This window comes from Podarcis cretensis (assembly GCF_951804945.1).
Source record: "Podarcis cretensis genome assembly, chromosome: 4".
NCBI classification, from domain to species: domain Eukaryota; kingdom Metazoa; phylum Chordata; class Lepidosauria; order Squamata; family Lacertidae; genus Podarcis; species Podarcis cretensis.
The window spans coordinates 66,597,757-66,620,674 of record NC_137173.1 but is presented as its reverse complement, the minus strand read 5'-3'; the positions used below and the strand labels follow the sequence as shown (position 1 = coordinate 66,620,674).

The window sequence follows — 22,918 nt, the reverse complement described above, 5'->3', positions numbered from 1 at the left end:
CCAAGTCCAAGGGGTTAGTATTCGTATATAAAGCTCTCACAGGCTTAGGAACAGTTTACTCGTGAGACCACCGTACCCAATATGTGCCCCCCTGACTTTTTCAATCTGTGGGTGCTGCAAGCAGCACATCCTTCTGCAGTTTTAGTGCAATGGCACCTACATTTTGAAAGCTCCCCGCCTATTGATACCAGGCAGGCGCCTTCACTTTTTAGCACTTTGCTTAAAACATTTCTCTTTGGACAAGCCTATCCAGACGCACAGAGGCTGATATTTTTTAAATCTCTTTTTAATTTTAATTTTAAATATCTACAGATGCTTTTGATCGTTTTTAACGGCTCCTATTGCTTCTTTGAATACTTTTAACTGAGGTTTAACTACTGCAAGCAAGCGGTATATAAATAAATAAAACAACTGACAAAACAAAAGGTGCATTTTCCTAAGATTAAGCAGCCTACACAACCGAAAGTCTAGGAGGGAGGGCTACAAGGTCCTCCGATTCTAAAGCATCGGGCAGCCCCCACCCCCCTTCAACTTAACTCGCATCATGCAAGTGCGCCACAAACGGAGATGCCCTTACCTGCCAAGGATCTCCCCCGATTCCCATTCTCCGGGATGGCGCGGTGCTATTTCTTCCTGCGAGCCCTCCAAAGAGGAGCGGGCGGGCAGCTCTCGCCCCTCAGCAGGGATGCCCCATTCCTTGCCCAGCTGCTCAAGCTCGCGTCCCCCTCCCAGGCACCCCACCGCCCCGGAATGGAAGCTCAGGGTCGCTTTCGGGACGCGGCTCTTCTTCCGGGAGCCTCGCCAGTCCCCCGGGAGCGCCTCCCTCGGCGAGGGTGAGGCTCTTGCGGCTCCCGCAGCGGCCAGCTCCCGGGGTCAGGTTGCAGCCAGGCACGCGCCGCCCGGGCCCGAGAAATAGTTCCTCCTCTTTATTAGACTGGTTACCGGGCCGGCGAAATCCCGAAGACAGGTCTGCGAAGATATATAGATATATGTGACAGCAAAGACGTGAGCCGCAAAAGAAAATATTCACATTGCTCTTCCGGTAAAAGGGGGTGGGGGGGGGGAATGCGAGAGGGAGGAGGAGGAGGGTTTCATTTTGCGCCTGCGTGTTATGTAACACGGTGGGTGCCTTCTGCCTCTTTGTAAGCCTGTCAGGACTTTCTCGCAAGCTGTTTTGCTGTTGCGCAAGGGAGCCGGACGCGGGGCAGAGCTGGGCTGAGCTTTTGCGCGCGCGCTCTGCTTAGATGCTCAGCCTTGCTGCATTGGAAGTTCCTGGACTGCTAATAAATCGTATAATGGTACAGTTGGAAGTGACCTCGAGGGTCATCTAATCCAGTACCCTGCAATGCAGGAATCTCAGCTGAAGCCAACCAACCTCTGCTTAAAAACCTCCACAACCTCTGAAAGGAGACCGTTCCACCGTCGAAGCTCTTACTGATGTTCCGTCAATCTCCTTTCTTGTAACTTGAATCCATTGGTTCGGGTTCTACCCTCCAGAAAACAAGCTTGCTCCATCTTCCATATGACAACCCCTAGATATTTGAAGATGGCTATCATATCTCCTCAGCCTCCTATATTTCACAGGCTAAACACACCCAAACTGTTCCTCATAAGGCTTATTTTCAAGACCCTTTATCATCTTGGTCACCCTCCTCTGCACATTCCTGCTTGCCAATATCCTTCTTAAACTGTGTTGCCCAGAGCTGGATACAGGGCAGAATAGAGTGATGCTATGACTTTCCTTGGGACGCAGGTGGCGCTGTGGGTTAAAGCCTCAGCGCCTAGGGCTTGCCGATCGAAAGGTCGGCGGTTCGAATCCCTGCGGCGGGGTGCGCTCCCGCTGCTCGGTCCCAGCGCCTGCCAACCTAGCAGTTCGAAAGCACCTCCGGGTGCAAGTAGATAAATAGGGACCGCTTACCAGCGGGAAGGTAAACGGCGTTTCCGTGTGCGGCTCTGGCTCTGGCCAGAGCAGCGATGTCACGCTGGCCACGTGACCCGGAAGTGTCTCCGGACAGCGCTGGCCCCTGGCCTCTTAAGTGAGATGGGCGCACAACCCCAGAGACTGTCAAGACTGGCCCGTACGGGCAGGGGTACCTTTACCTTTACCTTTATGACTTTCCTTGATCACGACACTATGCTTCGGTTGATGCAGCCTAGAATAGCGTTAGCCTTTTTTGCTGCTGCATTGCCTTGTACTCTTGTTAAGCTCGTAGTCCACCAACACCCCTGGATCTTTTTCACAGGTGTCCCCTCCTGATCCTAGATTTGCACATATGGTTCTTCCTTCCTAAATGTAGAACCTTACATTGCCCCTATTGAAATTCATTTTGTTGGTTGGGGCTCAGTTCTCCAATCTGTCATCCAGAATCTCAATTGTCTTCAGCAGAACCTTTCCTGATGACACCACCTGGGCAACAAGTAGTTTACTTCCAGAGCAATTCTCAATGTTACTTCCAAATTGTACAATTTAAATACACGTAAAGGGTATAAAACTGATTTTTGGAAGGGTTTTCCAGACACCGTACTGTGGCATTTTGTGGAACCTGCATCACCTAGTATGCCAGTATTTACACACATTTCAAAAGAAAAGCATGTTCAAAAGAAAAGCATGGGGTGGGTGAATGTCACTTGCTTATTGGGGGATAATGTGCTAGTTGTTGCAAAAAGAAGTAGCCATGTGGCACCTTAAAGACTAACAGCCTTATAATGCTATAATTATGATTATGGCATAACGTTTCTTAGGTTAGACATAACTGGCAGAAATACGTATTTGTTTATTTCTCTCCTGCCACTGAAGATTAAAAGTTCAAAGCGTAAGCAAAATCTACTAGGCAGCTAACAGAATTATTTACTAAAAAAATGAAATTACAAGACATTTGCTGGTTTCATTATCTTTGTACAGGTTACGTGTCAAGAATGCATCTGTCAAGAATTTGCAGCTAAGGATAAACAGTCTTTTACTCATAATGAAAGTGGTCTAAGCATAAAATCGGCATTCAGTCTAGAAGGTTAAAGGAGAGGCGTGTGACGCTATGCTAATTGTTCATGAGTCATATTGTTAATGCAGTAAAATGAGGATGCACCTTTTGGAGCTTCCCTGACCATTGGCTCCAAGCTCCATGACCATCACCTGCCAGTTAACATATCTTAGGAAGATGGAAAATAAAACTGCCTTTTTGATCATCAGATATCCAAGGCACTTGGTCACCTTTGACTTTGACGAAAGCTATGTGTGTGCTAAATTGCACTTTACAGAGATGTATTAAGAGCATGCAGGACTGGTATAGCCCACTTGTGAAAGACTGCTTGTCAAAATGACCCCGTGCGTCCCTCGATTCCCCAAACTGATTCCAACCATGAATGGTTCGTGTACACATATATCTGCTGCTGGAAAACATCCCTGACAGAAGTGGCTATGCATAACTGTTAGCCCTAAGCAGGGATGAAGAGTTAATAGTGTTTGCTGAAGGACTTGCGGTGATATAAAGGAACTACAAATCCCTCCCTGAAGCAATGCTTTAGGGGCAACACAAAGACTATCCCTTCCTTCCCCCTCTGAAGCAGTCCTTCAGGAGAAGGATTTCCGCTACTGTGTGTGTCTGTGTGTGTCTGTGTGTGTGTGTATGATGCTGACCTTTAAAGCCCTAAATGGCTTCGGCCCAGAATACCTGAAGTAGTGTCTCCACCCCCATCGTTCTGGCCCGGTCTAGTGCCAAGGGCCTTCTGGTGGTTCCCTCACTGCGAAAAGCCAAGTTACAGGGAACCAGACAGAGGGCCTTCTTGGTAGTGGCACCCGCCCTGTGGAACGCTCTCCCACCAGATGTCAGAGAAAAACAACTACCAAACTTTTAGAAGACATCTGAAGGCAGCCCTGTTTAGGGAAGCTTTTAATGTTTAATAGATTATTGTATTTTAATCTTTGTTGGAAGCTGCCCAGAGTGGCTAGGAAACCCAGCCAGATGGGTGGGGTATAAATAATAAATTATTATTATTATTATTATTATTATTATATCCCTGATAAATGACATGGCTTCACCAATGCTTGAATAATTTGTTTCAAGCTCAAACACCTGTGAGAGGTTTTCTTTTAACATGACACCACCATTCTGGGGAGAAAAAGTGGTAGATTTTCCTCTAACCATTTTTAAATTGTAGATTTTTTTTAAAAAATCCCAATAGGCTTTCATGTGTTCTTAAACTGTGATGAGCAAGCTCACCTACAGAAGTCATACTTGCAATCTAATGTCTTTCCAACTTGTATATGACCATTTTAAATTATTTTACAGACACATTTTTATATATACTTACACAAGTATTCGAGGATAACTGAAATAATTCACTTCATATAAATTTATAATTACAATAAGGCTTCAAACTCTGCACAACTATTTTTTTCTATACAAAGGAATATTAAACTTAATTTACAAGAAATAAATATAAAGGATAATCAAAGGTAGTTGTTGTTTTGTCTATATACAATACTATATCTGTGACTACATCCTATTAAAAGATGCAGACATCACATATTACTATGTAGGCAAACCTACACACACATCTAGGAGTAAGTTCCTTTGAACTCAGTGGAACTTATTTCTGAACAGACATGTAAAGGATCTCACTGTTAAGCATCGTTTTCAGTTTCGCATCTAATTATCTATAGTAATACAACATTACTGTACAATGTTTCGAGTTATTCATAACTGTAAGTTGAACTTGTAAAAGGAACTTGTAACATCCGCTGTTAAACCCCCCTCCCCCCAATTTAGCCGGTTGTGTTTTCCAGTCACGATGCTACGTCTAATGTACCTTGTCAATTAATTTCACTGACGTTAAAAGAAAAAAACAATACAAACTCTTTCGACCATCAGAGGCTGCCTTGAAGCTTTGCTATTATATATTAAATAATGTCCTTTCCTGGGGCGGGGGGGGGTAGTCTTCTCACATTATGTAAAATGGTTAAAATAAACCTATATGTCACTGTGTGAAACAATAGCAACTTTTAATAATGTCACATCGGTTCAATAAAGTGCAGGCTCCCTCTCTTTGAAGTCCTTCTAAGTGAAATGCAAGATTTCCTAGGGCCTGTGTCATGGTTCTCTTGAAATATGAGCTGTTTCCCTGAAAAGTCAGGAAGTCGGACATCGCCATTCTGCACGTTGAAAGAAACACCGTTCCTCTCACTGGAGACATTGCCTGAAATGTTTATTAAAAAAAAAGTTTGTTAGAACTCGAGCCAGTTGACTGGTTCAGTATAGAAGCTGAGTATCTTAGTACTGTATACATACCATTCCCATTTGCTTGCGCTGAGTAATCATTATTCATGAGCATTGAGGTGGAATTAGTGGAGTTACTGTTTGATTGCAAAGAATGGGAGGAAGTGGATACTGCCTGGTTAACATTCTGCTTCTTTAATCCATTTGTAGCAGTTCTACTCCAATCTACAGCAAAATAAGGATTACAAAAGAATGATTATGTATGTTAAAGCCCCATTCAAAAGTGCAATTAATAAGGTAATTTAAACCTCATATCTATAAAGCCCCTATTCCCCGCCCCTCCAATGGTTTTATAACTATAGATTTTGCCAGTACGTTACAATTTTTTTATTGTTGTTTTATCCTTGGTAATTTAGAAAATGTTGACTATCCAATTTCTCTTAATACCAAAGTTCTCTAATACAGTGGTGCCTCGCAAGACGAAATTAATCCGTTCCGTGAGGCTCTTCGTATAGTGGTTTTTTCGTCTTGCGAAGCAAGCCCATTGACAGCTTAGCGGATTAGCGCTATTAGTGGTTTAGCGGCTTTTAGCGGATCAGCTGATAAGCGGCTTATCAGCGGATCAGCTGATAAGCGGCTTAGCGGCTTAGGAAAAGGGGGAAAAAAGGGGGGAAACCCGCAGGAACTCGCAAGACATTTCGTCTTGTGAAGCAAGCCCATAGGGAAATTCGTTTTGCGAAGCGCCTCCAAAACGGAAAACCCTTTCGTCTAGCGGGTTTTCCGTCTTGCGAGGCGTTCGTCTTGCGGGGCACCACTGTAGCAAAAACTCAGTTTCAGAAAATTGATTTTTAATCTGCTTCAAATAGCATGCCAATTTGTGCTTTGATAAACACTGCAGAACAGTTTCTGCTGATTACAGAGTTAGAAACAGTATGTAAATTACACTAACAAACCAATACAGTGGTACCTCGGGTTACATACGCTTCAGGTTACAGACTCCGCTAACCCAGAAATAGTACCTCGGGTTAAGAACTTTGCTTCAGGATGAGAACAGAAATCGTGTGATAGCGGTGCAGCAGCAGCAGCAGCAGGAGGAGGCCCCATTAGCTAAAGTGGTGCTTCAGGTTAAGAACAGTTTCAGATTAAAACAGACCTCCGGAACGAATTAAGTACTTAACCCGAGGTTCCACTGTATATGGTCTGAAAATGGTTTGTTTGACATTGGTAAATTTATTTGGCAACAGTGAAAAATGTAAATTCTAGATGCAGTCAAAGAAGCCTCACCCGAGCTCAGAGTTCATGCAAGCATGTCTTCCCAGTCCCTCCTCTGCACAGCACTGTCCCGTCCCCCGCAGGGGAACCATTTGTAACAGTGCTTTGTAACTGCTTTGTAAGCATTTTCTGCTTACAAAGATACATAGAATCGGAGAACTGTAGAGTTGGGGGTCATCTAGTCCAACCCCCGGTAGTGCAGGAATCTTTCGCCCAGTGTGAACCCAGGACCCTGAGATTAAGAACCTCATGCTCTACCAACTGAGCTATCACAGCACCTTTAGATTCAACTCAATGAGACTACTCACATTTTAACATTAAAAAAAAATATATTTACCAGAATTTTCAGCCAGTCTATACTTTCCACAACACAGATACCTTCTCCACTGTTTGCGGACATTCTCCTTCGCTACACAGTAGAAAATAAAAATGAAAAAACCTGCAAAAAAAGAATGTGTTAAAGTTTAAGGGACGCACTGGATTTACCTGGTTTTTAAATTATTTATAAAACTGCTAGATCATCAAAGAGGAGGATTCAACTGATCCTATTACACCCTTTGCTGGGACGAAAGGATTGCATCCAGATAGTGCTTTGTGTACATTGTACAGAGTGCTATAAGTATTCTGTTAATTCTGTCTTAATACGATCTACTTTTTAAAAAAACAAAACTCCAAGAACATACCTTGCAAGGTGTTAAAGATGGCAAAGAGATACATAAATGCAAGATTTACAGGACCCCATGCAAAAAAGGCAAATCCCCAAGTAATTCCCAGTAGGAACGTGAGGCCAGCAACACTCCTGAGATCTTGGATGCTGGTTTTTCGCTGGGCACCAAGTTGCTTCTTCTTTTTGATTCTGCAAAGCTGAATCAGCACTACTATGAACATGCTGATATTCAACAAGAATATTGTGCAGAAGTATCCCACAACCGTGATGTAAAACACAATATCATTTTTAATCCAGCAACTAAAAAAAAAAATACAAAATGGGATATGAAAAGTTAGAGTCAGTTCCGTAAACATTTTGAAAATGAAAAGCTCTAAACTGAGAAAGTCACGTGACTAGTTCCACGTACAGTAAAGCCCTTTTCTCCCCCCCCCCTCAGAACAGCATCCCATCATGCAACAGAATAAAAAAAATTGGGCCATGTAGTCTGCAGTTTTGATGAGACCGCTACACATCTACCTTACTTGCAACTGAAGTTAGTAACTAGGCCACAAACTATCTTTACAGATTAAATATATATATATATTTAATCAGATTTTCACTTGGTTTAAATTTTCAACTTTTTCTATCGCTGCAATCAAGTGCATTCAAAAGGATATATCACACCTAAAGTAACACAATGAAATATCTTGTTTCTTTATATTCAGGGCACAATCATGTTTTAAATTTATGCTTTTAATTTTACATCTGTATTTTATATCATTTCTTTTCCTTCCATCATTCCAGAGATATGTATGGTACTAACTCAGTCACACATATGGCGTAGGGCCTTAAGAATGATTATTAAGAGGAACAAAAATAATCCCTGTATGATTTTTACTTAAGCAACTTCATACTTTCAGCATATGGCGGTTGTTGCTGACTTACAATTCATCATTTGAGTCGTTGGGAAACTTTCCATAAAAGCCAAGTCCATAGTTATCTCGAGATATTATCAGTACAATGGCTACTACAATTGCTGGTACTCCTGAAAGATAAAAAGGCATTAGGTGTATGGAAAATATAGCAAAAACATACAGTACTTAGGTTGTTGGAGAGGTGGCAATAAGAACAGCTGTATAGAAACAACAGTAAAACATGTATTGAGGATGAAATACAACGTCGTGGGAGCAGACTCTGCTTGCACAAAGGACTGGAATGGTTCCTTCCTCTCTTCCCCTGCACCGCCCTGCATGCCGCTCCTCAAATCTACCCTAGATGATGCTCTGACCTTCCAGAGCAGATTTTGGGGACGTGCAGGGAGGGATGCAGGGGCCTAGGAATTTGAAGACACATCATGCTGGTGGATGGACACTACTTGATATTACAAATATTCAGAGCAATACATATACATTTAAAATATTTACAACAGCACTATGTGGCATAGCAGGTTTCCTAGGAGGAGTTGAAATCCCACAGATTAGCATACTCGAAAGCAGTCTGCTGACATCACTGTCAGAAGAAAAGCACATGACTACGTATATGTAAAAACAAATATTTTTTCTGAGAGCTCAGACTGATCTGTTTCAGCAGCACTCCTTGCCTTTGGAATGCCCTCTTCAGGTAGGCCTAGAGCCCCCATTGCTATCATTTCAGCCAGGGGCAGGTATGCTATTGTAATGCTGCTTGGAAACGGAAGGAAGCGATGGTAGGAAGCAACACATTGCATTTGTACCTGTGCAATGCTCTTGTTCACTATTACAAGCCATAACATCCTGGTTCCCTCTGAATATTAATTGCTGAATAAGTTTCCAAGAAATTGTGCCTGACTTTTTTTTTTTAAAAAAGACAAGTATTATGAGCTGCAAAAAATTGTATAACGATCGTATTATTTTAAAATTCACTAAGCATACATGATGATATATTATTTTATCCTTGCAACAACACTGACTTCTATTGTTGTTTCATTTCAGTTAAACTGAATCAATTAAATCTTAATAAAAAAAGCTACTGTGTAGTAAGCTAAGTAGAGAGATAGTGATTTGCCTAAGACTAGATGCGTCTCACAGCTGAAGGCAGTTTGAATCTATGGCTAGATCTACACAGCTATAAAAAAAACGCTCTGAAAATGCTCTGGGGGGGAAAACCATTGTAAAGCTCACAATGGAAAATATCACCGAATTGCAATTCCAGCTCTACAGCACCATCTGGTGTCACAGTGTTATAATGCATTTATAATGTAATTTGACTAATGTAGCTGAGTTCAACATTTCATGGAAATCTAAATCCTAGTCTAATTCTGTCACACTGTCTACTGCAGCACATTTGCTCTGTGTATAGATCTCCCATTAGCAACTAACAGTGCAATCCTATATATGGCTATTGAGAAGTAAAGTCCCACTGCGTTCAATTGCTGTACTCTCAGGTGAGTATGGGATTCCATCCTTCTAAACAAGTTAGAAGGACATATATATTCTCATTCCAAAGATAAATCCAGAAAGAAATACCTACCCCAGCCAACAATGCAGAACTTTAGGATGTATTTCCTAACGTAAGTATTGAACACTTTGACAAGGGCCAGATACATGTGAAAGGCTTCGAGGCCCATCCAAGTGAAAGAAACCAAAAGGAAATAATGAAGAAATACAGCAACTGAGATGCACAGGCCTTCGTTCTTATACAAAGCAATCCAGGAGTTCAGGAGAAAAACCAGGTTCAGAAGAAGCAAAGCAACACACAACTGAATGAGGATTTTAGAAGGATAATCTCTTCGGATTTTCCTATAAAAACAAGTAATGAACATCGCCTGCATCAATATCAATCACAATATTCAAGAAAAGTGACAATCTTAATGGTCTTAATGCCATCTGAGACACAAATAACCTTTTCCAACTGCAGTTCAAAGACCATATGTGCAGATGAAATTTTACTAATTTTTAGCTGCAACAGAAATTAATAAATTCCAGGGTATCTTGAAATTCTAAAATCATGTGAAAGACAAGTGTAAAAAGTGCAGTTTAAAAACATGCTTGATCAGTAATTTATTAATATTTTATTTTATTTTTATTATAATTTTTTGAAAATTAGCATGGTCCCTAATTTTTCCTGGAGGAAGCGAGCAGGCAATATTCACCAATTCTGCTTCTTCCAGCAAAACCCTCCCTTGACTCTTACCTCTTCTGCAAACAGAATGAGTATTTCCATTTGCAAAAGAACAAGTCTGGATAAAACTAATTATCTATAACAATAGATAGTAACGCAAATGGAATAGTTTATATTTTTTTGTTATAACTAAATTAGAACAAAAATGTTTTGAAAAACAGATACATTGTCTTTTGGGGCAATAAATCACTATTCCAAAGAAAAGTGGCATCTAATAATTGATTCATTTATGTCCCTGTTCTTACAGTGAAATTGTGAAATTACTGAATATACACTCTTCTTTTTTCAAACAGGTGTGGGAAGAAACAACAACACAGGTTAGAACACAAAAGGTGGGGCGTAGGATTACTTATGTTTTTGCATGACAACAAAACAAGAAGTTAAATTCCAGGTCATATCAATTCTTCTTGGGAACAATATTTTTGGAGTCTAACCAGTCCATTAAGGCATGCCACGTACTGCAAAATTTGTTCAATGAGTTTCCTTGTATCGATGTCAATTGCAAAGACAAGACGATGCTTTTAAAAATATGTATATTGTTTTATTCAGTATAAGGCAATTTCTATCCCTGACTTCACATAAACAAAACTTTATTATAATCCAAGGTTGTTTTAAATTTTAGCTGTTTCTTTTCTGAAATTTGCTCTCAGCTATAGCAAAATATCAATGTCCTTCAGTATAGTATGATATCCTTCAATGTGATTACATCGATATATAAGCCACATTAAAGAGGCTCTTCCCTCGTCTGCCTGCCACACAGGGGCTTCAGCAGAACCATCTTGCCCTGAGGGGAATGTGAAGGAGCCGCAACAGCTTCTTTCAAACAAACAAGTTTTTTTTTAAAAAAATCAGCACTTATTGCTGTAATAATCCTATGAAAGGTACTCTGTGAGGTCCACCTGAAAACTGGTCTATAAATACCTTGAATAAATAAATAATAGATGCAGTAAATAATAACCATCATTATGATATGATTAGAACTGAGCAGGTACTTACTCAAATGCAATGTATGTAACAAGAGTAACAGAAAGAAAAATGGCTGAAAGGCCACAGCCTATGTACGTGATGAACGTTAGAATCAGCCTTTGTGTGGGAGATATAGTAGTGGCGTTTCTTGATAAATCCTGCAAAGGAAATAATAAATGTTTTCTTTTGAAGCATGAGAACAAATTTCATTTACAAGCCACCTTCTGGTTATTCACTGCCAGAACAACCAACACCTGGATTTCTACAGTAAGGCGGCTCTAGATAAATCATTTCTTTTAAAAATGCTACGTGTTGTCCATATTTTTACAAAGAGATTACAAAATCCAACTTAATCTACCTTAATCTCTCTTGCTCAGTTCAAGCATAAATATCTGGTTTTACCAAACTGAGATATCTACACAAGCCTTGTGCCCATATGCTCTGTCCTTAGGCCACACCTTCATCTTCTCAGCATACCAGCATCTGAAGACTTCCTAAGTAAATTAACCATAATTTCCAACCACATCCTAATTGGGAAAGAAGTCTTCCATAGAACACTTGGAAAAGGAAGGAAGCAGCAGCAAACGGGTGGAGTATATGGGGACAAAGCTTGTGCATGTCTCAGCTAAATAAACTGATATATGTACACCTGAACTGAACCTCTTTCTTTCTCCCATGCATGAACCTAGGATCATGTGCCTTAGCACAAACTAGTTTTTAAGCACATATTAGTCTCTTTTAATACCACAATCCAGGTACTTTAACCAACAATCCAAAGGACTTTGCAATCAGGTATATTCCCGTGATTTCCCCCACCTTTCTATGCCACAAGGCAAGCCACCCATTGAGACCTAGTTGCATAAGGAACTGTTTTGCAGCTTTTGGTTATATACTACAGGCATTACCAGTAAAACTCCAAAGCTTGTGAGATGGTTGCAGCTGCAGACGGTTGCATTTGTTCTTCTCTCTTTAACTACACAGCCATCATAGGACCAGCCTCCTTTGCCACCTGCCAGGAATTAAAAGGTTCCATTGTTAATATATAACTGGTAGAGTTTTAAGCTATTGCAAAGTTAATGCAAGTTAAACTAGTGGTTGCTACTGTTGGATTGTTTAGTTTTGTAGTAGTCTTCTATATACTGGACAGATGTAAGCGGTTTTTTTGCTGTTGAATATAAACTGATTGAATTAATAAAATTTAAAAGACAGAACCACACAGGCATACCATTTTTACTGAAGTCCCAGAAGGCACATCTGACAAAATTCCCCTGTTTGGAGAGACGGGGAGAAAAGATTGTTATCTCCAAGACACCTTGAAATTAAACCATGTACAATGAACAATACAATAAAAAGAAAATCAGCTTTCTGTTTACAAATATTTCTCATTTATAGATAAATGTGCGCACACAAACCCCAGGAATTTTTCCTTTCTTGCTCCTTTACCACCATCAAATCATATCTCAGCTGTTCCATGTGGCTATTTTTTCTTGTCTGCCTAATGTAAATTAGACCCTTTTTGTGATGAGACCATTTCATTTCTGTGTTCTGTAGCAATAGAAGCTTGTTAACTGGTCAAATTGCATTTGTACCTGAGTAGGGCTGGCATTTTGTAGTGTGACAGTAACATTTGTCTTCAAGTCGCTAATTGTGAGGTTAGCAACGCTTGATGATATAACATGACTGATAAGGGACAAATTGTCCAGTGAGGGATCCTGGGGAGAGAGAAAAAACACCCTCATGTTAATTGTATTAAAATGTATTTATAGCCACAATACACTAAAGCTAAAGTCTGAAGATGTTTGGCATACCTGGAAAAGAGTTGTCTTCTCAAAAAAGTTGAAGGTAATTCTAGAAGCCTGATGCTGAGCTTCTGGTGACAAATTTGCCATGACTGATGATGGAAGTGTAATGGATCCAGCATTTTTTGTAGGTACTTCAGATCCAAGAGCAACCTTAAAAAGAGAGAGAGAAAAAAAATATTATTATGCATACAAAATAGAGAGGCAATTGGACCCTGTGCTTTGTGTTAGATTTAGCCTACTCTGGAGCTGTGCTTTGTGAAGAGTATTACTGGCATTGACTATATCAAATTGATCTATCTACCCCAGTCTGACTCCACTAATTATGAACTTCAACCAACAAAGAGAAGCATCAGCTGTGGGGCAGGGGAAGCATTTCCCTCTTCAAGCCCATTCAGTCTAATTGGTGAACAGATGAATTTGTGTGTGCCCTGAATGCTGCAAGTCCTCTTCTTTCAGATCCTAATGACTCATATATAGGTAACATAAAATTACATTATTAAGAATGGCTAGCTAAAATTGTGCACAAAGTGCAGAACAGCGGCTTTGCATCCAAAAGGTTTCAGCATCCCCCGGTAGGACTGGGAGATTCTCCTTGCCTGAATCCCTGGGAAGCTGCTTCCAGCCACTGTAGACAATATAAATTTGTCTCACTCAATGTAAGGCAGCTTCCTATATATTTGTTTTTCCTAGTTTCTAAACAATTCAGAAGGATTTTTAGGTTTCATTATTATTTCATCTTATTTCTAGTGTTCACAGAGGGCATAAGCATCAAATTATTCTACGATCTCCTCTAGAATGCTTGAGACAAGGCAAACACATGGCAGAAAGAAACACCAGAGCCAACTGCAAGAGAAAAGAAGCAATTCTGTCAGCCTTCATCAGATCAGGAACTCTTTGTAATAATGGTGTTATGTACTAAGCTTGGATCCTAGAACAATAGGCAAGTAGGATCCTAGAATGCAACAACTGATTGGCTTGCAGGAAAAGACCAATCAGGCTCCAGGAGGAAGTTAATCAGCCTATTAGGCTGGTAGGATCGTAGAATGCAACCGCTGATTGGCCTGCAGGAGAAGACCAATCAGGCTCCAGGAGGGAAGCAGAATCAGCCTGAGGTTTGGGGAGAAATTCAATCACTGTTTTACAGCTGCAATAAAGAGCATGAAATCACTTCAGGACTCCGAGTATATGTCACATTATTTAAAATCATATTTTAAAAATAAGCTCCTGCAGTCCTCCATGTCACACTCCATTCTATTTTAAAGGGTCTGCCAACTCTTAGAAACAGCTTTTGTATGGGGCAGAAGGACTTAAGGGTGGTGGAAGCCGGGGGGTGGGGTTGTTCAGTAAAAATTAGCTGCTCCAGCTTGTGCAAGCAGAAGCACTCTATACTAAAACAAAGCTACTATTGGATAAAACCAGTGCTTTCCCCCCCTAAAAAATGTTTAGGGGTACTCCCATTTTCCTACTCATATTGAAATACTGCCCCTCAATGAGGCTAAACTTAGAATCACAAAATGTTTAGGGGTATGTGTCCCCCCAGAGAAAAAGCACTGGATACAGCCCATTGAACCCTGAAATCTACTGGCCAATACAGCCTGTTTTTTCATTTAAATGCTGAAGACTACGCTGCAATCCTATACATGCCTTCTTAGAAGTAAGCAATAAATAAAATAAAATAATAATATTATGGCTGTTTTTAACATGTCCTTGTTAGAAGATCCTTATTCTCTTCACAGAGCTACAGTTTTCAGGATTCCCTGGGAAGTGAGATTGATTGATAACCACTCTGGGAACTGTAGGTTTGTCAGGGCAACAGGGGTCTCTTAACAACTCTAACAACCCTTAACAAAACTCCCAAACTCAAGCTGTATGTCCAGGTTCTCTTTCCCTTTCAGGTTTACCGAAGCAAAAAGGGGAGGGGGAGCTTACCTGAAGGTGTGGGGAATCTTCAACAGCGAAAGAAACTCCATTAAACGAGGTGCTGTTGACTTTCTGCACAGCCAGAGCCAGAGAAGGGAAGCTTAAATTAATGGATTCTGCCGGGAAGCTCAATTTTAAGCCAATTCCATCCACTATTTTTATTATTCTATTAAAGTAAAAACAGGAGGTGACATGATGATGTTCCTGATGTAATAGGTTTGGAAAAAATTTAAAGCATTTAATGAAAAGTAACTTCACTTGAATAACTTGAAAATATAGAAATGCTTTGAAAAGGTATCACTAAAGCGGAGAAGTCACAGACAAGTTCAATTTTTGAGTGAAAATTAAGTATTTATTTATCAGAAGGCCCAGGTAAGTATCAACCTCTTGAATCCTATAATCAAATAACTGAGCTTTTGGGGTTTTTATGCATCTAAAGAGGCCTTCTACTCATCCATGGCCACATAGTGGCCACATGTGTTTGTGCATGGAAGGGCTGTAACTCAGTGGTAGACCATTGGCTTTGTATGCAGAAGGTCCGAGGTTCAATCTCTAGCAACTCAAAGTAGGACTGGGTGTATCTCTAGTCTCACATCCTGATGAGCCAGTGTCAATCAGTGTAGACACTTTTGAGCAAGATGGACAAATGATCTCACTTGGTATGTGACCCTTCTAATCCCCAGCAGCAGCAGCAAAATGTAAAAGCAGGGGGAGGATGGGTAGCCTGGGCCAACTCTAAGGGTAAGGGGGTGATTTCTGTGGGTGTGGTGGGTGAGAGAAGCAAACAGGGGCAGCAGCCCCTTGTCTGTGAGATACACACACACACACACACATGGCTGATTATGTTAGAATCGCACACAACAGACAAGCCTTATCAAAATAAGAAAAATGTATAGGACACTTACCTTTTAGACAATGGAGATATATGTTTTGCGGAAATATTTAGAAGAAAATCAACAGTGTTTAACATTGCTTTTGCAAGCACAGGTGAAATTGTTTGTGCAGTCAAATTGTACTCCAGTTCAGAAACTATGTTCTCGAAATCGGTACTGTTGGCAATGTTGGTCTTGTTGTGGAACACTGGTTCTGAAAGAGATGGAAAAACACAAAGTATGTAATCCAAAGCTGAAAACAATAAAATGAACCGTTAAATTCACATCACACTAAACCAAAGTTTTGAGTACGCATTCATACTGTTTTCTTCCTGTGTGGCTAAGAGGGAGAATATGGAAGATTTATCTTCCACTTTTCATTAACCACAGTTCATTGCAGTGCCCAACCGCAGAATCACGATTAGTTGTAGCTATGGTTTGTTTCAAGAAGTAAGCTTAAGAAACAGCCGCTTTGTTTTGAGATGAACCATAGTATATTAACCACGGTTTGTCAAACCGTTTGACATATCAAACTATGGTAATTAGAAAATAGAAGTTTCGGGGGGGGGGTGTAGAAGTCGAAGGATCACCATGGCTCATTCCTGCTCATGCATGTCATGCTAAACTATAAACTATAAAGATATCTTAACACTGCTATTGAAATGGAACTGGTTTTTTCCCCCTTCAAGAATTGCTTCAATAAACAAATCAGCTGCCGTGGAATATATATTTAATGTAAGATATCTTCATATTCAATTCCAGTGACTTAAAAGATCTTATGACATAGACTGAACAGAACTTTTTAAAATTCCTAATCTTATCTTTGGTAAATGTCAGTGAGTATGATATATCAGGGGAAAGCCCCAGGCCATCATCACCCTTTGGCTAAAATGGTCAAAGCACTATGGTGAGTGTGCTTCACTCCCCTCCTACCATGCAGGTTCAGCATGCAACATGTGTCAGTTGCATGAATTAGAACAGCTGAATAAGTGCATCCAGTTCTTTTAAGCTTACATTTGCAAACATACTCCAGGTTTCAGCATTATTTATGACAACCCTTTGAATTCCTTCCCTTGACTTACACTAGGATGCAATTGGCACATGCAACATTGGAATAGTTGCGGCCAGGGATGCAAGTCACTAAAACAAGTGGCCACACCACAACAAGAGAGATGGAAGGGAAAATCCTGTCCTTACCTGGTGGTACAAGGCAAGGTGAAGGGGGACAGGGGTTGCTGCAGCCAGTAGCATACACGTACGTGATTGCTTGACAAGACAGCTGCCCCTGCAGATGTCAGCAACCTATGCCCACATTGGAGCAACTGTCCACTCAGCAATTGTGCATTGGCACAGTGTTGGCTCACATCCACCTCTGCTCCAGGTGCTGCAACGTACTGACTGGATTTCTATCGCCACACTAGCAAACCACCTACTAGTCACTACTACATGGTAAGCTACTGAGAATTCAGCTTGCCAATTGGAGCAAGCTCCATAAAGATGCATGTCTAGTCTCACACCACACCACAAAGTGCATGTGTAACCCATATCTAGTAACAACAGAACTTCACTATGCGTTTAAAAATAAGGCTTACCTTTGCTGACTGTTCTCGGACTTCCCTCTGTTTCAGTAGTGGAAAGAATATCCAAAGTAGTGGTCATGGCAGTTGAAGTGGCTGGGGAAACTGCTACTGTAGGTTTGGAAGTAGTCTGAAGTACTGCATCCATTGTGGAATGCACTGTTGTAAAGACTGGATTAGTTGTTTCAAAAGGAGGAAGAACTGCACTGGTAGGAGTTGTAGAAGGAAGCACAATGCTGTTTTGTTCAGTGAGAGGAAGACCCGTATTTGTAGCAAGGTCATTTGTTGTAAGCTCAGTCAAAGATGGAGGTGAAACAATGGTTGGCTTAGTCAAAGGTGGAGGTGAAGCAGTGGTTGATTCAGAGGAAGGATACCCAAGCAGAGTCACAACATCAGAAGGCATAGTGGAAGTAGTAACAGGTAAAATGGATGTGTCAGGAGATCTAGGGCTTGTGCAAGGAAGTGCTCCATAAATACCACTACAGGAAGAACACAGATAAAATTATGCACAGGTATTGATATCAGTTTAACAGCAACTTGCATTCGGACAGAGATATGCAAGGTTCCAAAGAAACGCAGTAATTATTATATGGATGGATTTAAAAACACATAAGAACAGATTTGGTTTTGCTAATATTCTTAAGGTGTTTCATGAGTCCAGAGGATTTCTTTACCAGCCACAATCATAACTCAGGTATGTTAAGGGATTTCAAATTCTGCACTAAAAAGGTGCTAAATGTGACATCAAGCTTATTCCACAGCCATTTAGGAGACAGTCCTTCCTAACACGGACACAGTGGTTCATAGGCAAGACAAAGGTGAACAACAGAACAATGCTCTTTCACTTCCATAGAGCATGCACATGGTTGCAAATACAGGCAGAACCTAGACTAAGCCTTGTTTTATAGCACATTTACCATTTCAGTGGTTTTAGCTCTTCAACAGTTGTGGGACAAGAGTCAGGCCAAAAAGCTGGACAACAGCACAACTCTAGAATAACAAAAAATTAAGAATAATTAGCATTTTAATTTGCCAGTTAGATATTATTATAAAAGCAACCAAATCTTCTATAACTTCGACTATTTTTGTCAGACAGAGCAGGTGGGCAGATTTCAGGCTTATGATACCTATTGTGTTTATTAAAAGAACTCCAAGGTACAGCAACCAGAGGCAAAATAGTGACTGGGGGCAGCAACACACAGAACAAAAGACGTAACATGCCTCCGTGTTCAGCTCAAGAACTTGTTTTCAGAAACAGAACTGTGTTTACACTCATCTGCACAAATCTTTGCTTTCCCCTAAACTTTCAACTGTCTAATTTTTCACTTGCAGGAGAGTCTGTTGGTCTTTTCAAACAACTGGGGATCAGAAATCCTTACAGGTCAACTGCTGATCATCCAACGGTCTACTATCAAATCTACCTTTTGCCCAACCCCAACATAAGAGTATTTTGAACATATAAAATGCAATATAATCACTCTGTCGTTCCACTTCACAAGGAAGTTCAAAAATTAGCTGTTCTGAGAACTTGCTTGAAGGGTTGAGTGGAAATTGATTAATACATATTAATAAATGAAAAAATAGATTAATTATTTAGTTGTGTGAAGAGGCTTGGGGAAAATGCAAAACACTTCTTGCTGGCTATACCTAAACACTGATCAGTAGAGAAGTTGTGTGAGTACAAAAGGAGAGTCAAGACAGTGTTCAATACTGCCTACTGTTTTTTAATATTTGATGCTTTGTTGTGTTTGTATATATGTTGTAAGCTGCCCAGAGTGGCTGGGGAAAACCCAGCAAGATAGGTGGGATATAAATTTAATAATAATAATAATAGTAATACTGCAAACTAATGTCATGAATGGCCTGCATTGGATATAATCTACAAGCCACCGGAAATTCTGTTGTGGTATCCACATCATACACAGACCCAAACAATTTCCCTTACTTTGCTGTGCGTCCTAGTAGGAAAATGAGCTCCTTTAATTGAATCCATAGGTGACCAGGGAGTACAGACCCCACCCATCCCAAATGCACCACTTCTTGTGTTGAAGGCCCTTCAAATCAGATATCATTCCACACTAAATATTGGCACTGATATAAAACAGAGACAGCTCATCCAATTCTGATCTCATCCTATTATCATCCATAGATAAAAGGACTGAGGTGAGAAAGTGGTTAACATACAAACCAGAAGTAGACTTTTTGATTTTTGGGTTGTCAAACACTGTTTCTCCTTAGCCCAGTTTTACTAACAGTTCTCAGATACTTTTTTAAACCCCCTCCTTGCAAAAGGCTTAAATTCTGGAATTTAGATGAGACCTGTGCCATTGGTCATCTCAGATCTCTAGAACAAGAGACTATTGGTTACTTACCTATTAGGCTAAGTTCTGCTTTTCCTTCCAATTTTGACAATATGCTGCTTATATCCATGTTTTTCTTCACCTTTATTGTGAAACTGCACTCTGATCTGCTATAATGTGGGGAAAAATCTAGTAAATGCTACTAGATTGAATGCCAGCATATGAATTATTTAAAGCAGTGTTCCTGCTTAATTAGTTAAATCACGTTATTCTAAACTACACAAGTGTGCACCATTATTTGGCTTGTCCTGTTAGACAAATGAGGACCAAACATCTGTTATTACTTATTGGAGCTAATTAAACTAATTTAAAAACAAAGCAAAACCCTATTTGTAGGAACAACAAACATCAATAAGAGTTTAATTTTTCCAATATTTTCAGTATCTATGGGGATTTGAAGGTGGGTTTAAAAAATAATAATTCAAGGCTTTCCACTTGAGAGGTTAGAAGACTGAAATGGCACTTCCTTTCTCAAACATTTCGTCAGAAGTGGCTTTGCTGTTTAGAAAAGTTATTCCGGGTATAGACCCTTAAGTTGCACCCCTGTAGGCACTTTTCTGGGAGCAGGTCTTGCTGAAGCCAATAGCACTTCTGAGTTGGATAGCACTATAAAATGTCTATTAAAGCATTGAAGTGCCAGTTTTTCCACTTTTTAATATATGTGTAGCCAATAAAAGAATCACTAGGAATATGACAAACCTTTGGATTACTTCATGACACTGTATGATGGATGACTATAAAAGAACAAATTTAAAATAAATTACTTGATCATCAAGTTCAAAATTACACAAGTGTCCACAAATAAAAATAAAGATCTATAGTAATAACTGAATGCTTACTTACCTCACTTATGCTCTGAAGGGTTTGGTTGAAATCTGAAATGCTAAAAGGAAAGTTTTTGCCAGCTTAGTTGGAAATGCTATATTTGATTTTTACTAGTAAATTATCCCTGAGCCAGTTTAGTTTCCAGCAGCTCCCATCATATCCTATGCCTACAACAAAGGCTTTCAACCTTTTTGAATCTACGGTTCCCTGGACCAACTACATTCTTTCTATGGCACCCATGTGGGGCTCAGGAGCCTAGTTATGTCACTGTTTTCCTGCAGAGCTGACAGCCTCTCACCCTTTTTCAAACAATATCCCTTGTGGAGTGTTCCTTCAGCTTCCTCTCCTCTCCCCTCTCCCTGGGAGTCCTCCAGGCAACTGCTGCTGCCATCCCTGGTCTGAGATCCCCCCACCCCACAGAGAGGTGTCTCCCAGAGGCACCATTTGCCTGCAGAACTTATAGCCAGGGCTGCTACAACAAACAGCTGTGCAAGCCTGTGGGAGCCTTTGCTGCTGAACTACAGCTCCCATCAGCACCGGCAAGCATGTCCAATGGTCAGAAATTATGGAAGTTGTAGTTCAGCAACATCTGGAGAGCCAAAGGTTCCCCACATCTTTCCTAAACTCAAATTGTATTTGCATCCAAACCTGGTATCATAGTTTCACTAACTATGGTTAGTTTCAACAAGCCATAGTTTGAAGTTGGCTTGTTTTGAAATGGCTCATAGAGATGTATCATGTCCCCTGTTTCACATGTAACAAACCAAGCTTAAGGGAAACTAAATGTAAGAGCTTCTGGCATCCTACAAGTAATGTGGGAAGAGGAGATAAGTGTGTAAAACATGCAAATCTGGGAGACTAAATACTCTGATGTTGCATTAAACCATGGTTTAGAATGATGGGCGAATGCAGCCATTACTATGTGAGAGTACTCAAAATGAAATACGACCAAACATTCAGTATGATGTAAGGGACAAAAACCTAATAAAGAACTATGGAATGCTTACTTTGGTACTTTTAGTACTGGTGAAGTATCTTGCAATTGGTACTGACTGGTGCTGTCTCCAGGATATTGCTAGAGAAGAAAAAGAAAGCATTAACAAAGTACAGTCTTGTGTACATTGCTAGGATCTCATTAAAGAATACCTGACAGATATAATAACAATGTAGGTGACATGGCCCTTCACCCAGGAGGTATGTTGCTTTAAGAAACCCTATCCCTACCCAGAAACCCTACTTTCATTATCTTGAAGAGAGCGAAATAAGTTGACCCTGAAGCTTTTACCACAACACACTGGGAGTATCTGACAAAAGCTGTTGGGGTACATTTCCTCAGGTTTTCACCTACTAAAGCTACTTCCACTGACAAAGCAAGAGGCCTAAGTATTCACACCCATGAATATGTGTTGGACCTGGCAAGTTCCAAGATTCTGTCTGACTAGATGACCCCCTGCCAAATAAGTCAATTAATATCAATCATAAAAAGAAGATTTTTCATTATGTCCATCTCTTAATGATCAACTTTATTAGTAGCAAGCAAGAATTTCCTGCAGCCTAGGTTAATGTTCCTTCCCATTCACTGCCTACGTCATACCTGCCCAATGCCGGATTTATGTATAAGCTACCACTGTTGGAATTCTGCCTCAGTCAGAGGAATGTGCCACAGCGTAGGCACCGGCAGATATTCCTTGGCGACCTCCCGGCTGCTACTCCCGGCAGATAAGCTGGCGAGGTCTCGGCGATTTTTCTCAGGCTGTGAGAAAAACACACCGTTCCTTCTCTCTCCCCTTTGGTGTCCCCAGGGAGGGGAAAGAAGCAGACAGAAAACTATTTACATCTTTTATTTCTGTCCTTTACATCAGTACAGAGAAACATGTCTGCACTCAACAGCAGTAAGAATAAACTCCACCCATGTACTTCCAGTACAGGTCACATGACACACACACTGAGCTAACATCCGGTGCTCAATACAGAATGGACTGCCCCTTTGTTTCCATGGCAACAGTCACACACATCCTGTTTGGCTTTCCAGCCACAAGCAGCTGACTGAGCTGCTAGAGCCTTTGCTTGCTGCTGCATTGCTGCTTTAGAATGACACATTTCCAAAATGTAAGATAAAAAATAAAATAAAATAACACAAAACACTGTGTTTTGTGTATGGACTGTATTTTAATATTTTGTTGGAAGCCACCCAGAGTGCCTGGGGAAACCCAGCCAGATGGGCAGGGTATAAATAATAAATTATTATTATTATAAATTACTATATAGCATATATTCAACACAAAAAACAGCGTCAATTTGTT

At 40.5% G+C, this 22,918-nt stretch overlaps 2 protein-coding genes across 7 annotated transcripts in view; both read right to left on the bottom strand.

Moving 5' to 3' along the window:
• Positions 1-958, bottom strand: part of PHKA2 (phosphorylase kinase regulatory subunit alpha 2) — a 54,701-nt gene extending 53,743 nt beyond the window's left edge. For 2 of the 3 annotated variants that reach the window (XM_079972467.1, XM_079972468.1), the window contains exon 1: positions 578-957. The gene's annotated coding sequence lies outside the window, so the exon portion shown is untranslated. Of the gene's footprint in view, positions 1-577 lie in introns of all 3 variants that reach the window. The other variant, XM_079972469.1, reaches the window with a different exon arrangement.
• Positions 959-4,332: 3,374 nt separating this feature from the next.
• The window catches only part of ADGRG2 (adhesion G protein-coupled receptor G2), a 42,822-nt gene continuing 24,236 nt past the window's right edge, over positions 4,333-22,918 (bottom strand). For 2 of the 4 annotated variants that reach the window (XM_079972203.1, XM_079972204.1), the window contains 19 exons: positions 21,623-21,690; positions 20,634-20,673; positions 20,490-20,524; positions 19,803-19,900; positions 18,348-18,420; positions 17,446-17,909; positions 15,887-16,067; positions 14,991-15,147; positions 13,068-13,211; positions 12,849-12,971; positions 12,485-12,527; positions 12,165-12,268; positions 11,290-11,417; positions 9,643-9,911; positions 8,080-8,179; positions 7,169-7,452; positions 6,823-6,924; positions 5,286-5,438; positions 4,333-5,193 (listed from right to left, as the gene is read on the bottom strand). In XM_079972203.1, coding sequence (XP_079828329.1) covers positions 5,009-5,193; positions 5,286-5,438; positions 6,823-6,924; positions 7,169-7,452; positions 8,080-8,179; positions 9,643-9,911; positions 11,290-11,417; positions 12,165-12,268; positions 12,485-12,527; positions 12,849-12,971; positions 13,068-13,211; positions 14,991-15,147; positions 15,887-16,067; positions 17,446-17,909; positions 18,348-18,420; positions 19,803-19,900; positions 20,490-20,524; positions 20,634-20,673; positions 21,623-21,690 — 2,751 coding nt within the window. In that variant the 3' untranslated portion in view covers positions 4,333-5,008. The remainder of the gene's footprint in view (positions 5,194-5,285; positions 5,439-6,822; positions 6,925-7,168; positions 7,453-8,079; positions 8,180-9,642; positions 9,912-11,289; positions 11,418-12,164; positions 12,269-12,484; positions 12,528-12,848; positions 12,972-13,067; positions 13,212-14,990; positions 15,148-15,886; positions 16,068-17,445; positions 17,910-18,347; positions 18,421-19,802; positions 19,901-20,489; positions 20,525-20,633; positions 20,674-21,622; positions 21,691-22,918) is intronic. The other 2 variants (XM_079972202.1, XM_079972205.1) reach the window with 1 other exon arrangement.